Source organism: Panulirus ornatus, chromosome 2, assembly GCF_036320965.1.
Source record: "Panulirus ornatus isolate Po-2019 chromosome 2, ASM3632096v1, whole genome shotgun sequence".
In the NCBI taxonomy this organism is placed as follows: Eukaryota; Metazoa; Arthropoda; class Malacostraca; order Decapoda; family Palinuridae; genus Panulirus; species Panulirus ornatus.
The window spans coordinates 76,671,118-76,689,730 of NC_092225.1; the positions used below are offsets into that span (position 1 = coordinate 76,671,118).

At 38.5% G+C, this 18,613-nt stretch overlaps 2 protein-coding genes across 6 annotated transcripts in view; both read left to right on the forward strand.

Annotated features, from left to right (window-relative positions):
* The window catches only part of LOC139757347 (uncharacterized), a 47,549-nt gene extending 36,268 nt beyond the window's left edge, over nucleotides 1-11,281 (forward strand). For both annotated transcript variants that reach the window (XM_071677773.1, XM_071677775.1), the window contains 2 exons: nucleotides 2,716-2,879; nucleotides 7,668-11,281. In XM_071677773.1, the coding sequence (XP_071533874.1) occupies nucleotides 2,716-2,879; nucleotides 7,668-7,849 (346 nt within the window). In that variant the 3' untranslated portion in view covers nucleotides 7,850-11,281. The remainder of the gene's footprint in view (nucleotides 1-2,715; nucleotides 2,880-7,667) is intronic.
* A 1,199-nt stretch (nucleotides 11,282-12,480) lies between these two features.
* Nucleotides 12,481-18,613, forward strand: part of Gar1 (Gar1 ribonucleoprotein) — an 83,735-nt gene continuing 77,602 nt past the window's right edge. The window contains exons 1-2 of one of the 4 annotated variants that reach the window (XM_071677830.1): nucleotides 12,481-12,633; nucleotides 17,155-17,263. In XM_071677830.1, coding sequence (XP_071533931.1) covers nucleotides 17,161-17,263 — 103 coding nt within the window. In that variant the 5' untranslated portion in view covers nucleotides 12,481-12,633; nucleotides 17,155-17,160. The remainder of the gene's footprint in view (nucleotides 12,634-17,154; nucleotides 17,264-18,613) is intronic. The other 3 variants (XM_071677840.1, XM_071677813.1, XM_071677821.1) reach the window with 3 other exon arrangements.

Below are 18,613 nucleotides of genomic sequence, written 5' to 3' on the forward strand. Positions count from 1 at the left end.
TCCTCCCACACCATATATTCTTAATACCTTCCACAGAGCATCTCTATCAACTCTATCATATGCCTTCTCCAGATCCATAAATGCTACATACAAATCCATTTGCTTTTCTAAGTATTTCTCACATACATTCTTCAAAGCAAACACCTGATCCACACATCCTCTACCACTTCTGAAACCACACTGCTCTTCCCCAATCTGATGCTCTGTACATGCCTTCACCCTCTCAATCAATATCCTCCCATATAATTTACCAGGAATACTCAACAAACTTATACCTCTGTAATTTGAGCACTCACTCTTATCCCCTTTGCCTTTGTACAATGGCACTATGCACGCATTCCGCCAATCGTCAGGCACCTCACCATGAGTCATACATACATTAAATAACCTTACCAACCAGTCAACAATACAGTCACCCCCTTTTTTAATAAATTCCACTGCAATACCATCCAAACCTGCTGCCTTGCCGGCTTTCATCTTCCGCAAAGCTTTTACTACCTCTTCTCTGTATACCAAATCATTTTCCCTAACCCTCTCACTTTGCACACCACCTCGACCAAAACACCCTATATCTGCCACTCTATCATCAAACACATTCAACAAACCTTCAAAATACTCACTCCATCTCCTTCTCACATCACCACTACTTGTTATCACCTCCCCATTTGCGCCCTTCACTGAAGTTCCCATTTGCTCCCTTGTCTTATGCACTTTATTTACCTCCTTCCAGAACATCTTTTTATTCTCCCTAAAATTTAATGATACTCTCTCACCCCAACTCTCATTTGCCCTTTTTTTCACCTCTTGCACCTTTCTCTTGACCTCCTGTCTCTCTCTTTTATACATCTCCCACTCAATTTCATTTTTTCCCAGCAAAAATCGTCCAACAACCTCTCTCTTCTCTTTCACTAATACTCTTACTTCTTCATCCCACCACTCACTATCCTTTCTAATCAACCCACCTCCCACTCTTCTCATGCCACAAGCATCTTTTGCGCAATCCATCACTGATTCCCTAAATACATCCCATTCCTCCCCCACTCCCCTTACTTCCATTGTTCTCACCTTTTTCCATTCTGTACTCAGTCTCTCCTGGTACTTCCTCACACAAGTCTCCTTCCCAAGCTCACTTACTCTCACCACCCTCTTCACCCCAACATTCACTCTTCTTTTCTGAAAACCCATACAAATCTTCACCTTAGCCTCCACAAGATAATGATCAGACATCCCTCCAGTTGCACCTCTCAGCACATTAACATCCAAAAGTCTCTCTTTCGCGCGCCTGTCAATTAACACGTAATCCAATAACGCTCTCTGGCCATCTCTCCTACTTACATAAGTATACTTATGTATATCTCGCTTTTTAAACCAGGTATTCCCAATCATCAGTCCTTTTTCAGCACATAAATCTACAAGCTCTTCACCATTTCCATTTACAACACTGAACACCCCATGTATACCAATTATTCCCTCAACTGCCACTTTACTCACCTTTGCATTCAAATCACCCATCACTATAACCCGGTCTCGTGCATCAAAACCACTAACACACTCATTCAGCTGCTCCCAAAACACTTGCCTCTCATGATCTTTCTTCTCATGCCCAGGTGCATATGCACCAATAATCACCCATCTCTCTCCATCAACTTTCAGTTTTACCCATATTAATCGAGAATTTACTTTCTTACATTCTATCACATACTCCCACAACTCCTGTTTCAGGAGTATTGCTACTCCTTCCCTTTCTCTTGTCTTCTCACTAACCCCTGACTTTACTCCCAAGACATTCCCAAACCACTCTTCCCCTTTACCCTTGAGCTTCGTTTCACTCAGAGCCAAAACATCCAGGTTCCTTTCCCCAAACATACTACCTATCTCTCCTTTTTTCACATCTTGGTTACATCCACACACATTTAGGCACCCCAATCTGAGCCTTCGAGGAGGATGAGCACTCCCCGCGTGACTCCTTCTTCTGTTTCCCATTTTAGAAAGTTAAAAAAAAGTACAAGGAGGGGAGGATTTCTGGCCCCCCGCTCCCGTCCCCTCTAGTCGCTTTCTACGACACACGAGGAATGCTTGGGAAGTATTCTTTCACCCCTATCCCCAGGGGTAATATATATATTATATTTGCTTATTTCTTTAATAACCAAAAGCTCTTTTAGGACTCTTAAGCTTATATGTTACGTGATGATCAGTAAAAGATGTGCATAAGAACAAACCATGAAAAGGCTCTCCTCCTCAAAGCAATGACAGATTTATCTAATGCAGATAGCTTCAAGTACTATTTTCCTTTAAGATTAAAATAATTAACAACAGATTACAAAAATATGTTTTATGGCATCCAGCTCAGTAAAAGAAACATTCATCATTCAACAATAAGCCAAATACCAATGACCCAAAACATTTATATCACCACTGCCATTAAGTCCATCTTCTTAGTGGTATGTAATGATATAATCTGGTATAACATATTTTCGAGATGTAAGGTTGATAAGTTAGTTCTCAGAAATCAGGTTTGATAGGAATCTTACTTATGGCACATATATCGACTGATTACTTGCACAAAGTGCTAGAGCCATTTACTGGCAAAAAATCAGAATCATTTACAAAGAGTAATAATCTAATAGCAAAGTTGCATATGTAGCTATGTTTTTTGTCACCATATCAATATGGATCATCATATTGCAAATTTATGTCAGTTTTTTCTAATTTCAGAACTATATTAGACACCATGTATCTTCCTGGAGTCCACAATATGTTGTCTCTATATCAGAGCACAATCAGTACTCATTACCAAACATCTTACCAAGAAACTGATGCTACAGCTGCCAAATATCTTACAGACTCACAATTAGCAGCCATTGCTGCAATGTCTCCAGGTAAGTACACAGTTATTTCCCTACATGTTGTAAAAGGCAGCTAAAAGGGGAGGGAACGGGGGGCTGGAAATCCTCCCTTCCAGTTTTTACTTTTCCAAGAGAAGGAACAGAGAAGGGGACCAAATGAGGATTTTACCTCTTAGGCTCAGTCGTCTGGTCTTAATGCTACCTTGTTAATGCAGGAAATGGCGAATATGTATGTATGAAATATAATGATTGCGATAATCTGATACAATTAACTATTCTCAGTTTCGTGAGGTGAATCATTTGAAAATATCGTAAATGTATGTCCAAATGTGGTCAAGTGAAACAAGATCATCCATGATAAATATAAGTACTTTTTACTCAAGTTGGCATTCTAAGTTGATTTGTGTAGTGAAACCAAATATCTATTAACCTCAGTATCACACACAAAATGCCTCCATTGCTATTCTATTTTTATTCTATATCTCTGATGCCTGTTCCTAACTGGAACTCCCTTAAGGGGGTGGCCACTGCAATAAAGTCTCCATAACAATTGAACTCCATTGCAACTCCTTATCCTTTAGTGCTTCACCCTTTACAGGCCACTGGCAGAGGGCAAATCTAATGCATTATTTTCAGAGGCTCTTACTGACTACTTCTACCTAATGCTCCTGCTTAATGTTCACCCCCTACTACTATCTAATGTTTGCACCTAATGCTCCTGCCTGAATTTTCCAACCTACTGCTTCTATCTATTGCCCTTACCATTAAGACAAAAGGCAGGGCTGCCTCATAGTTCTCCGCAAGAAAATCTAGAGTTATGAAGGATGAGTTGTGTGAATTAAGGAGAGGACAGCGGGGGATTGTATGTTTGTGGATAGAATGCCAGTACACCACATGTGGGTGAGGCAGAAAGAAAAGACAGCTACCCAGGTCAGAGGATTGCAACTTGACAACCACTGAAGTGCTAGCTTACTATGTAGGCATTACTAACCCTCTCGATACCTAGGCAAGTTGTACTACTATCTCCATTTTGGTATCCCCTTTCTCTTCTATCCCTCCACCTCTGACTCACATAATCTCTTTGTCAATTTCTCCTTACTCATCGTCACTATATATCCAAACCATTTCACCACACTCTCCTTATTACCGCATCTATCTCTTACCCTTTTATTACTTAGTGAAACCACCCAACACCACCACATATTGTCCTCAAGTATTTAATTTCCAACACATCTCTCTTCCTTCACACATCTCATCTATAGCCCGTACCTTGCATGCATACAACATGGCTGGCCCTGCTGTACCTTTAAACATACCCATTTTCACCTTCCTATATAACATCCTCTCCTTCCAAACATTCTGTGATGCTCCCAGAACTTTTGCCCCCTCACCCACCCTATGACTCACTTCTGCTTCTATGGTTCCATTTGCTGCCATATCCATTTCCAGGTATCTAATGCAAACTTTGCTTCTCAAATAATGTTTCTTTGCCCTGATAAATGTAATAACTGCTTTTTTTCACATTTACTCTCACCTTCATCCTTTCACACACTCTCCCAAACTCAGACACTAATTTCCATATTTTCTTAAATGAATCTGCCACTAGTGCTGTATCAGCAAGCAACACTTGACCCCCTTCCCAGGCCACCCTCACCCCTTGCAGACTGCATTTACTTGTGTCACAACCCAATTCATGAAAAGATTAAACAGCCATGGTAACATCTTTTTAGTGACATGGTGACAGAGATGGTATGGGCTAGACATTCCCCAATCAAGGGCTGTCTTGGGTGAAAATAATAAACTGAGAGAAAAAAGGATGAAAATTGATCTGGATGTTTGCAGACTTAATTCTTAAAGTTAAAATGGTTATGGAAAGATGGAAAGAAACAGTCCTACACCTTAGCTGTTCAAGGGAAGAAGGTGTCATAACAGTCAGTCCTTAAGTGGCCAGTCTTCACAAAGGAACAGTGGGGAACAGCAGCCAGACATATGCCTCATGTCCAAGCCTTACAGAGGGGGACACATGCAAATAGCTCATGAGAACATAGTCGAAAATATTACCTGTAGAACAGAGAGCAGCAACACTGGGGCATACAGAAAGGGAAGGTTGAAGAAAGGTGATGCTTTGGGAATTAATGAGATGGAAAGACTTTGGTTCACTCTTTTTAATAGAGAGGTGGAGAAAGAGCCACCCTTGATATATGAGTTCTTCATACTAGGGCAAATAAAACCTCTGTAAATATGAAGCAGCTGCTCCCTAAAGAAATAATCATGGCCACTCTACCTCATCCTCAGCTTCTGGGAGGCAGATTTTGTGTTGTTCATTTAGTAGGGGTTTCCATGTTAGAGGATGTGGATATGCCATGCATATGTTGTTACAGGGTTGAATTTTTTGTGTTTTGAAACTGAACAGAGGGAAAGGGATTCATTAGAGGTATGAGGAAAAAATTGCCTTTCAACATTAATCAAATAAGGGACATTTTCCCCAGTATGAGATGCTGTACAGGTCAAACTTGAGAGAGGAAACAGGTTCAATATTAGAAAGAGAATGAATAGCAGAGGAAGTAGGGGAGGGAAAGTGAGGGTTAGATGTAGAAGAGATATCATTCATTAAGAGAAGAAAGATTGTGGGCTAGAAGAAAGAACATTAAGGGACACCATTGTCACATAATGGAATGAGAAATCCACTCTATCAACAATTATTGCATTGGAACGGACATAGAGAAAACCATGCATCAGTAGACAGAAAGAAGCAGAAAAACCAAAAGAAGGGATTTTTAGAAGACATGCCACACCCTGTCAAATGTTTTGGTGATGTTAAGGGCTACAAAAATAGTTTTACCAAAATTACTGAGAGAGGAAGACCATAGGTGAGTCACATAGGAGAGATCACCAATAGACCAAGCACTGTGAAACCCTTGTTGTCTATCGGTAAGAAAGCAATGGGATTCTGTATGTTTGAGGAAATTAGAGCTGAGGAGAGTTTCAAAGACTTCAGAGACAGCAGAAGGCATGCTATGGAATGATATAGTTGGAGGGAAAAGAGGGGTCTCCTTTCTTAGGGATGGGCTACACTAAGGCTTGTTTCTAAGAGGAAGGAAAAGTCTGAGTTTTTAGATGTAGGTAAAATAGGTGAGCAAGGAATCTGGGACATATCCTATCAGGCCCTTATGCCTTGTCTCCTTGGAAATGGGAGAGTTCTTGGAAAATCCTGCCTCAGGAGGATATAGATGGCATAAGGTCATTGGGAGGAGATGGGAACAGATCCAATGCAGAATCATACAAAGTTGAGTTCGAGGGAATGAGGTACCAAAAAGACTACCTTCATTGGTTGTAAATTTTTTGGTTAAGGACCAAAAAAGGTTTGTCAGTTGATGAAAGAAGTCAGGTTGCCAGTTGCCATGTTCTCCTTAACATGTAAAGTTATAACATTCTCATGGACTTAATTTGTTCTCTTGGCGATATGACAATTCCAAAATGTCCTACTGGTGCTTTTCAAGGGAAAAAGCAAAAATAGATAATACCCATTGAAGTAATTCTTTTTCATGCCTGTGCACCATTTCTTGCAATATCATGGTAGCACCAAGAACAGGTGAAGAATGCCCTTGTTCTTTCATATCCACCCTAACTGCCATGTATAATGCTCTGAAACCAGAGGCTCGTTTCTGCAACCAGGACCTACATGCCTTTCTGTGATTTTCCAGGACTGCTTCATATGCCCTGGTTCAGCCCATTAACAGCACATCGTTTCTGTATACTACATCACTCCGATCCACTCTATCCCTTGCATGCCTTATACCCTTACCCTAGAAAATGGTGACGGAGCCTCAGCACTTGACCATGCATACAGTAGAACATAAGTCCAGCACCTAAGCCATCCTTTCTTCACCTAGCTTTGTTGTTGTCCTCATGCAGAAAACTGCAGAATTTATTAAAGAGTACACTATGCAGTACTCATTTATTATGTTCATTGGATATCGTTTACAGCATTTTCATTGTAATTTGCTATTAGTGTATGCTTGAAAACTTAATCCAGCGCAGAATCTTTTTCAAAAGGAAAACATTGGCATCAGCTTTTAATAGAACATTCCTTTTATTATGGAAACCTCCTGAATCCTTTTGTATTGGCCTTTTCTAGAAATGCTGCCTCCAATGTAAATGAGGGACACCTATATAAACTTTCCCTGATATCATTAAGCCCTAATATAACACTATATTCTTTCTCACTCTGAACACTGAGCTGGTAGGCCAAGGTAGATTGCATTCTACCACCTCCAACTATAGATGTTATCATTGCATCCAGTCCCAAATCATTGTCCTGGAATTCTCATCTGAATTATCTCTAATCCTAATTGATTCCAACTGTTTCAGTTTATCCCTTTTGTGTTGTGTTTCTGTACCATCAAGTATCTTTTTAATTACCCTGTTGTCTGACATACATTCTACTTGACTGTATGGCTGAATGCACATAGGTGGAAGCATAGAACATTGTTAGAATAATTAAGAAGGTGAAGTCCATGTGGTTATCTGAAGGACTCGTTATATATTGTGTAATTTTAGCTGAGAAACCTGTAATTGATATGTCCAATTTTTCATTTTATTCTTACAATGTTAATAGTTGATTATTCAACAGGTGTCCAAGCTTATTCTGTTCTTTTATTGCTGCTTCTTGTTTAATATTAATGCTATAATCTATCTGTATTATATATTATTTGTAATTAATTGTCCTAAATTTTAACTAATATGAACAATATAAGAAGAATAGTATATTTTAAGCTCATTTACTGTATGCTTTTAATAGTTTCCTTATATATATTTCAGCAGTGACCAAAAGGAATAGAGAAACAGGAGCTGTGACATCTCATGGTTATCCCATCCCAGCTAAAGATGTTAACAGTCATGAAAGAAGGAACCAGAGCCAACTTTACAAATTTAATGTTAATGACAACTTTTCCATGGCCACTAAGAAATTTCTAGACAGATATGGATTACAGGATGATTAACTTATAAGTATTTTATTCTTAATCTTGAATATGTTTCAAGATAAATCTTCAATAAAGTTATATATGAAGATTATTTTGTTTTAAGCCTGGATATAATTTCATAATACAGTTTTCTTTTAAATTTCAGTATTAGTATAGGTATGCCTGCATCTGGACTATAATAAACCGTCATATGCAAGAGAAGTGCATGGCATTTGAAAGGTTGGAGATGGGCAGGTGAGAAAGGGCAGTGAGTTATGAGATGACTAATTAAAGTTACTTGTGAAAGAGAAAAGAGAGGTGTGTGGGTATTACTTACAGGGAAGGAGTGCAAGTAATTAAAAAATGTACGAAAGAAAGTAGCAGAAGGTCAAGAAGAAGTTGCATGGGCTGAAAAAGAGGGCAAATGAGAGCTCAGATGAGTGAATGTCAGCAAACTTAAAGGAGAATAGGACAGTTTGGAAGGAGATTAATAATGTAGGAAAAACAAGAGAACCAATGGAGACATCAGTGAAGGGGGCAAATGGGGAAGTGGTAGGGGAGATATGAGAAGTGAGTGTCATGGAAAGTGATCTGGTGGAGGGAGAAGAGATTGTGAAAGCCTTGCATAAGACGAACTGTGGCAAGGCAGCTGGAGTGGATGGTATTAGAGTTGAATTTCTCAAGAAAGGGGTTGACTGTGTTGTTGACCGAGGAGTTAGGATTTTCAGTGTATGCATGGATTGTATTGAGGTACCAGAGGATTGGTAGACTGCATGTCCAATGCCACTGTATAAAGGCAAGGGAGACAAAGGCAAGTGTTTGAGTTACAAAGATATTAGTTTGCTGAGTGTACCTGGTAAGTTGTTATGAAAAGTGATGATTGAGTGGGTGGTGGCATGCTCAGATCGTCAGATTGGGGAGGAACAGTGTTGTTTCGGGAGTGGTTGAGGATACGTGGATCGGATGTTTGCTTTGAAGAATGTGTGAGAAATACTAAGAGAACCAGAGATATTTGTATGTTGCATTTATGAATCTGAGTAAAGGGGTGATAGGGATATTTTATGGAAGGTGTTATGAACATACGGTGTGGGATGAGAGCTATTTGATGCAATAAGTTTTTATCAAAGCATAATGCGTGTGTAAGTAGAGAGGAGAGGTGAATGATTCCAGGTGAAGGTGGGTCTACAGCATGGGTGTTTGTGATGTTACCAAGGCTATTTAATCTGTTTGTGGATGGGGTGGTGATGAAGGTAAATGCAAGGGTCTTGGAAAGAGGGGCAGGTATGCAGTCTGCATGTGTCTGGAAGATGAGTCAGTTGTTTGCTGATGACAGTACTGTTGGCAGATTCCAATGAGAAATGGCAGAAGTTGGTGTCTGAGTTTGGGACAGTGTGTAAAAGGAGAAAGTTGAAAGTAAATAAGAATAAAAGCCAGATAATTATGTTTAAGAGTACAAAAATCAGTTACTTAATGCAGTGAGGAGTTTTAATCTTAGTCAAAGGCATTCGTGGAAGTAGAAGGGTGAGTGGTTTCAGGATGTGTCAGGGATGTGTGATATCACCATGGCTGTTTAATCTGTTCATGAATGGGATGGTGAGGAAGGTAAATGTGAGGATCTTGGAGCAAGTGATGTCTACAGTGTTCTAGAATGGGGACATGGGGTTGGGAGGTGAGTAAGTTGCTGTTTACAGATGACAAGCCTCTGATGGCAAACTCCAGAGAGTTAGATTGATGTGGTATATAGGGGGATGATATGCTGTCAGGATATATGAATATGTCAAGATAATCCCAGGAATAATTTGGGGCTTTGCTGTGGGTGTAAGGCTCTGGTTTTAGTGCATTATACATGACAACTAAAGAGTGGATGTGTTTGAATGAGGCCATTGTTTGTGTGTTCCAACTGCTAATTAACTAAGATAGGAAAATTTATTAGGCCTGAAAAAATATTTACAACTGTAAGAGAATGAAACAAATTTACAAACATAAAGGCTTAAGAAAAAACAGATCAGAAAGAGAATTCTTATGACATTTTATGAGCACTCTATAAGCTAAGTTTGATTTTTTAAAAGATATAATAGTACAGGGGATCATGAGAAAGAATCCAACCCTTATATATCCTGTATGCTGTAAAAGTTGACCAAGGGGAAGGGAGGAGGGCTGGAAATCCTCCCTACTTGTGTTTTTAATGTACTTTACAAAAGTAGGAACTGATGAGCCATACAAAGGTTTTCCTTGAAGGCTCAGTTGCATTTTCCTGATGCTACCTTGCTAAGGAAGGAAACAGTGAACAGGTTGTACAAAAATAATAGTAAAGTCACAGTAATAATTGATTATTTAATACGATGAAAACAGAAAAGTTAATTCAGTGGCAAGTTAGGTAAAAATGGTCCTTTTGTTTTTTGTTTACTATCCATTTTGTTTCCTTAATTTTTATATCAAGAAAGGGCATCCAGTTATGATTTACTGATGTAGAAAATTGTAATCATGCTTAGAGTTCAGATTATCTAAAAAAAAGTGGAATTTGGCAATCACTCATTTTTTTGAAGGCATAAAAAAGTAGTAGAAAGAGTGTGATCTTCGACCAGGTTCTCAAATTCTCACATAGTTTCAGAGTATAGAAACAGCTTCTGAATGCAAATGTTATTACGTTCATGAAGAGGTTTATAAACAGTGACTTGGTATCAGAGCTAGTCATTATACAACTATGAGATTAGTATTCAGTATCCTTTAAGTAATGAGAACTTCCTTGTTGTTGATATACAGTCAGTTATGAGAATGAAAATTCATTTCCCACCTGCATGGGGTGGATCAAATGCATGCAAATACCTTTACAGGCTGGCAAAGGGAAGGGATGTCTATTTTTTTGTTAGACTTGCAACTGTACATGTTTCATAACTAATATTGAAAATGTTTTCTAATAAACCTGTTGATCTTGTCCAAGAGTGTGCAAATGAATGGGAATAGGTTGTCTTACTGTAAAGGTTGAATCCTGATTTATAAAGAAGTGCAAATATTTTGACTCATGTTCCTTTATGATTTTTGGTAGTCCTCATCTCATTATAGGCTGATTCATAATGGTTAAAAATTATTTTTTGCTGAAGGATTGTTCAGTGCTAAAGTAGTTAGGGGAGAAGAATGAAGTGACTTTTTTTTTCTCTTTTAGAAAAATAGTGTTTGAGACAGACAGGTAATGGTCTTATTTGAATACCTCCAGGCATGGAGAGTGCTAAACACTATAGAGAACTGGTAGCATAAATGGATATTTTCTTTGTTGATTTATAAATTTTACAAGAATGTAGTTTCTTGTAAAGCTCTTCCATACATAGGTATTGTCTTAAAATTCTGATGTAAAAGAAAGGGAAAATTTTCAAAAAGAACTTTTTGTTTCAAGGAAATAGGTGCAAATAAATTCATGTTAAATGTATAATCACATTGACGAAGTTTTCTTTGTTGAAAATCTCATCTTAGGAAATAAATCTAGTTTTGACACTGTTTATTAAGATCTTTAACTATAATCAGTAAATGTTATTTATATTTTCATTTGGGAAACAAGTATTCCAAGTGATGTCTTTGGGTTTACACTAACTTCATATAACAGTATAAGCCTTTAATGTCAGCCACAGTAACAAGAAGTCTTCTCCGAACAGGCAAACATTTGAGACTACGAAAAAATATCTAGGGATAGATTGCGAAAGAAAGTTGCTAGTAAAAGAGAAAAAGAGGTGTATGAGCTTTTACTTACAGAAGAGTGCAAGTGATGGGAGATGCACAAGAGAAAGCAGCAGGAAGTCAAGGGAAAGGTGTAGAAGCTGAAAAGGACAAAAGAGAGTTGGTGTTGGGATGAATGACAGTCAACAAACTTCAGAGACATTAAGAAAACGTCTTGAAAGGAGGTTGGTTGTGAGGAAAAAAGAAAAATGGACAAATGGGAACACTGTTGAAGGGGGCAAATGGGGAGGTGGTGACGGTGAAGAGATGGTGCGAGTATCCTGTAGGATTGTTGAACATTTCTGATGATAGGGTGGCAGATATAGTGTGTCTGGGATGCAGAGGTTTGTGAAGTGAGACAATCGTGGCAAGTGGTTAGGTGAAAAGAGAAGAGGAAGTGAAAGCCTTGCATAAAATTAAATGCAGCAGGGCAGCTTGAGTGGATGGTACTACAGTTAAATTTAAGTGACTGTATTGTTACTTACGATTTTCAGTTTATGTTTGGATCATGGTGAGATGCCTGAGGATTGGCAGAATGTATGATTAGTGCCATTGTACATACCATAAGGAAAAATATGAGTGTTCAAATTATGAAGGTGAGTATACTTGGTAAGTTGTGTGAAACAAGTGGTGATTTAGACATATGGTATTTCAGTATTCATATTTTCATATCAATTCTTTTACCGTTTAATGGATTTACGAATAGGATATATTAGTTTTAGAATTTTGAATACTTCAAACTTTAAAAACTCAAGTCCATCACTAGTAATTTCTGTCAATGTTGCTGCGGGTGACAAAGTATTCAATCATATTGCCATGTCAGCAGTGGTAACTCGTATGTAGCACGATTCATCACATCTGCTATTATATAAAGAATATTTCTAAGAAAATTATGTTTGAAAAGAAACAAAATAATATTCATATTTGTGTTTTTTAATATGAAATCAAATCGTTAAAGATAGTTGAGATAGATAATCAAATATAAAACATTATTTTGATATTTTGTAGCAGATGTAGCATTACACGTGGTGTGCAATTGTTTACTGTCTTCGTGGGCTGGCTTGAAACCACGCCGAACTTGTTATTATTATCTGCTGAGAGAAATAACAGTTAGGGTATGCTTTCCCCAAAATATGTTGATTAATTTACATGCATGTGAATAGATATATGTAAGTTCATATTTTATGGCTCTTGTAAGACTGGTGAAATACACATGTGCTACCCTGGGAGACCGGGTCCACTGATTATATGACTGATAGCACTTTCATGTGATTTTTTGGCGGGTAAATTACCAGATCAGGGACACCATAGAAATAACATCGATTTGGCAAAAAGTTCACTGATTATTCTTAGTAGTAATTTAGACTCGAGTCCTAGTCCACGGACGCTACTGAAATGATTTATGGATATGGAAGAAATGTTTCTCAGTGAACTTATGATTAGTTAAAAGTGATTTAGACTGGGTAGGTATGATATAGATTGTACATTTCATGTTATTATGATAGATATAGGTAGTGGGAGCGGAAAAATTTAGGAAAGAAGTTAGGGAAACACTTAAAACAATGGAACTTATCAGAACTTCACCCAGCTCCCCAAGCTACTGAAGTTTTTGGTATTTTTGAAGTTAAAAAATGTGAATATTATGATGTTATTTGCATTCATGTGCTAGGAAGTTTACTTCTCTAAATGTAGTTATTGGCCACTGAAATTGTTTACTTCCTACAACTACATACAAGGGGAATAAGAGAATGAAAATGACAATATTTTTGGTTCTTTATACCCTCCACTTGGTCATAAGAAGGACTGGAGCAAGAGAGAATAATTCTAGGCCTGTTCTTTTCAGTTTCCAGCATCAACTTTTAAGGACTTACCAGAAGAAATCTGAGACTAAAGTTGGACCAATTGGTGCTTTAATGCTTACCTTAGTTACTTGTCTCTGCTTGTAACAAATCTCATTTTAATTCATTGTCATGAAAAGATAGATTAAGGATAACTCCTCCTCAGACAGTTTGACTGCCTCTCGGCTGAAAGTAGTAGTACTGTCATTTTGAGAAATGATACTAAACACGTATTCATTCCAAAACAGAAACTTTTTGTTTTTCAGTAGTGGGAACTTTGTGTCCAAGTGATGCTTTTTGGAATGTTATAGCCTAACCTGCATGTTTTCCAAACTGATGGCATACCTGTTTCCAGGATTTTATTTGATTTTTTTTACAGAGGCCACATACTTTGTTTTGCTGAGCATGTTTTCGTTAAGGGCATGTCTGTAGGATCCCAATTAAAATTTAAGATTCCATGATGTCATTTTTTGGAGCGGGTCGTATCATTGATGAGTGTTAGGCGAATGTAAGTCATTTGGCTGTTTACTGCAATGACATGGCAAGATTACGGGTGTAGAAAGGGGCTCTTCTCTTTAATCATGGTTTTTTTGGAAGCCATACCCAAAGATTTTTCATTTCATTTTTGGTGTGGACCTGTACGAGTCCCAAGCTAGTATTATATAACATGAACTTTGGACTTTCTTGATGTTTTAATGGATGCCTCAGGCCATGCTTCCATTCTGCAGGGGTCTAGGATATTTAGCAAAAAGAGCTAAACACCGTACTCTTTAACATTATGATATATGGGTTCCATTGTTCTTCATTATCCACAGTGGAAAAAACTCTCTTTACAGTGCACAGGAAGGCTTTTAGGTCTTTTCCAACCTTTCAAGGGGTATGCAGTGTATGGGCTGACACCATGATATGGATGACATAAAGATAGAGAGGTATTCAACTGAATCCTCTCTTGGATGAACTAATAGGGATCTCATCTCCAAGCAAATGCCTTTTTTACCGATAGTGGTTTCTAAGATGTTTGATTAGTGGCTTTGGATATAGTTGCCTTTTCGGGATTTGGAAATGTGGAACCAGATATATCTAATTCTCTTGAAATATTGATTGATTTCTCCCAAAGCTTTTTGATTTTCTCATTGTTAGTGATCTTGATAGCCCCAAACAGGGGAGACATTCTTGCTCTCTGACTTCTTAGCTGTGCCAGTCTTTTAGGATTATTCCACAAGTGTTACTAGACTGCTCTGCATGGGATCAATGAATTTGTCTCCAAACACTTAGTTTTAAGACACATGGATTTATGCTCACTTTCATTGCCTGAAAGTTGAAAAATGGGTGATGTTTATATGCTTCATAATTTATCATGTCTTTTCAAACAGTATCAGTCAGTTTTAAAATCTGTTCAAGTTGCTTAAGATTTTGTTTTCTTGGGGATTTCTGAAGGTCCCCTTAAAGATTTAAAATAATCATGAATGTCTACAGATCCTGCGGGTAGGGTCTTATGAATTAACTCGGGTATCCATCAAGAACATTTTTAACCATTCAGTAATCAGAATCCTCTCACCTGTCAACATGTCATGGTTTAATTTATTTTTTCACATAAGCTTTGAGTACCTTTATGTTGTCCCTTTCGAATTCTAGGTTAAGAATTTTTTGTGTATTTGATATTTCTGAGAATACCTAATGGAATCCTCATTTTCTCATTCACTTAGGCAGTTTGAAATCTTTTATCCAGGATCATTTTGTTTTGGATTAAAGACCATTTTTGCTGGCATAATCTAGTCTTACTTAGACTCATATCAGTAAGTTACTGCCTTACTAACCTTCATTTTGAATATCATCTTTTAGGAGTTTTCCAAAGGTTTTGACATTCTTGGCAAACATACCTTGGTCTAGGCACTCAGGATCAATCTTTATGGGCATTGGGCTTACCTCCTGTGAGGTGAGATGCCAGAAGATAAGCTTTGGGTATATTTGTGGTCATCCTTTTCTTTAAACCCTCCACCTACATGTTATTCTTTCATAGGAGGTGGGACAGATTGACCCTGGAGAGAAAAGTGAGTTTTGAATAATGATAAACTTTCTCTCCTGGGCAGAATGTCTTATGAACATACTTCTGAATGTTGCTTGCCGTCCTACCTTCCCCACTGTTTTGAAAACTTTTTTCTTAACTAATGTTAGTCATCATTGGGTTGATATCCTTGTCCTGAGAATGAAAAGGTGGCCAATGGGATTGTGACATTGCCGGGTGGTAGTTGCAGATTGGAGGGAGTTCCAAGTAGTGCAGTTATTACGGCTGCTCAGGTGGATTGTGAAGGGTGGGAAACATAAGCATCACCAGAATTAGAGGGATTAAAGGCTTATAACCCCCAGAGATCCACTCAGGAGAGAAATAGTTTTTCATCATTAAAACTCACTTTTTTAAACTATTGGCTGTTCTGCTTCTCTCTGTTCTTGAATATCTAGCTCCTCCTATAGTTGGTGTGATGAAGTAGTCATTGATGGAGTGATGGCCTTTTATTATATGACAGTGATGTCCTTTAGGGTTCTGATATGTTGCCTTTTTTTTTCTTCATGAATGATTTCCCTTCAGCTTTTAATACTATTCACTCTTTTGCTGATGCTTGCAGCCTACAAACTTCAACTCTTTTCCCCTCCCATTCTCACCCTTAGTACTCATTCTCATCCTTGCACAGACCATGTTTTCTCTCATCATTGTGCAGCTTTTCTAAGTGGAAAGCAGTAACATGGTTAGATCCAACAGAGCTAAAATGCAATTTCTTCCAGTACCTCTTTGCAAATTTCACTTTTTTTTCATCAGTTCTGTTTCAGACCACAGTTCACTCCTGCATTGACAAAATCATATTAGGCAGTATGCATTGCCATATCCTATTTTTGAAACCCCACATGATCATTATCGTGAAATCTGCTTCCTAAAAGCACCGGGTGAAGTATGAATATCATTATTATATTTCTTGTGGGTTGCTGTTTCTTATCAAGAGGGGTTTTATTTATCCAACTATGGAGTACTGTTTTTATTTCGAATAGCTTTTCCTCCTCTCTATTAACCAGAGTGGAGTAAAAGACCTACATTCTCATTAATTCTCTCGCCATCACTTCTCTCCATACATCCGTTTTTGTTAGCCATGATGTTACTGCTTTCTCCCTGTTCTACAGGTATTTCATTGTTTCTGCTATTCCTCTCATAAACTGTGTATCCTTGCAACAAAGGCTGCGACATAGGTCATTTGTTTGGCTGCTGCTTCCCACAGTTTCTGTATGGTGCCAGGCTGCATGAGGATTGACTGTTTTGATACAGTGAAGCTGTGGAAGTTTTTTATGTATTTCATCTTTGCTAGTTTGTGAAACCTTTTGTACCTGTGAAAGACAGGTCTACAAATGTCCTAGGAACTCTCATTAATTTCTTCATAATTTTTCATACCCTATTTTCTTTTCACCCTAGATTGCCATGATTTGGGCATGTTTTGCCTGTGCTGATTCATTTATTATTAAGCTAATAATTTCATCTGATGTGATAGTGGTTAATGACGGTTTGCCAGGAGAATGGTTCTTTGTTTACACATCTTTTTATAATCACCTGCATTCACATATATTTCATCTGCAATCTGCTAACATTCAGAAGTAGAGTGGATGTGTAGAAAACTGTATCTCTAGTGTCAAAGGAAACATTCCTGAAGATGTAGATTCCGCTTGGAGACAATGAAGTCATCCTGTTGTATTGCAGATGTTATTCATATACAAACCATGGTTTGGATGATTTCTGTGTTCTGCTTCATTGTACAGGTAAAGATGTTTGGACGAGGTGGGCGTGGAGGAGGAGGAGGAGGAGGAGGGTTCAGCAGAGGAAGAGGTGGTGGTGGTGGTTATGGATTTGGCCGAGGTCGAGGTGGTGGTAAGCTCATACTGTATATTGTTTTCGTTTTTATTATTCATTTATTTATATTTCTTTATCATACATTGTCGCTGTCTCCCTCATTAACGAGGTAGCGCAAGGAAACAGACAAAAGAATGGCCCAACCCACCCACATACACATAGATGTCCACACACGCACATATACATACCTATACATCTCGACATATACATATGTATACACACACATAGACATATACATATATACACATGTACATAATTCATACTGTCTGCCCTTATTCATTCCCGTCGCCACCCCGCCATGCACGAAATGACAACCCCTTCCCCTCGCATGTGCTCGAGGTAGTGCTAGGAAAAGACAACAAAGGCCACATTCATTCACATTCAGTCTCTAGCTGTCATGTATAATGCACTGAAACCACAGCTCCCTTTCCACATCCAGGCCCCATAAAACTTTCCATGCTTTACCACAGATGCTTCACATGCCCTGGTTCAATCCATTGACAGTACATCAACCCTGGTATACCACATCATTCCAGTTCACTCTATTCCTTGCATGCCTTTCACCCTCCTGCATGTTCAGGCCCTGATCACTCAAAAACTTTTTCACTCCATCTTTCCACCTCCAATTGGTCTCCCACTTCTCGTTCCCTCCACCACTGACACATATATCCTCTTTGTCAGTCTTTCGTCACTCATTCTCCCCATGTGACCAAACCACTTCAAAACACCGTCTCCTGCTCTCTCGACCACTTTCTTTTTATTATCACGCATCTTTCTTACCCTTTCATTGCTTCCTCGATCAAACCACCTCACACCACATAGTGTCCTCAGACATTTCATTTCCAACACATCCACCCTCCTCCACACAACCTATTGATAGCCCATGCCTCGCAACCATATAGCATCGTTGGAACCACTATTCCTTCAAACATACCCGTTTTTGCTCTCGAAGATGACGTTTTTGCCTTCCACACATTCGTCATTGCTCCCAGAACCTTCACCCCCTCCTCCACCCTGTGACTCACTTCCATTGTTCCATCTGCCACTAAGTCCACTTCCAGATATCTAAAACGCTTCTTTTCCTCCACTTTTTCTCCTCTCAAACTTACCTCCCAAATAACTTTTCCCTCAACCCTTCTGAACCTAATAACCTTGCTCTTATTCACTTTTACTCTCAACTTTCTTCTTTCACACACTTTACCAAACTTAGTCACCAACTTCTGTATGTATGTGTCAGAAGTGGAGGAAACAAGGAGAAGCAGGAAACCAGATTGGAGGTGGAAGGATAGAGAGAGAAAGATTTGGAGCAGTTGGGGCCTGAACATACAGGAGGGTCGTGCAAGGAATAGAGTGAATTGGAATGATTTG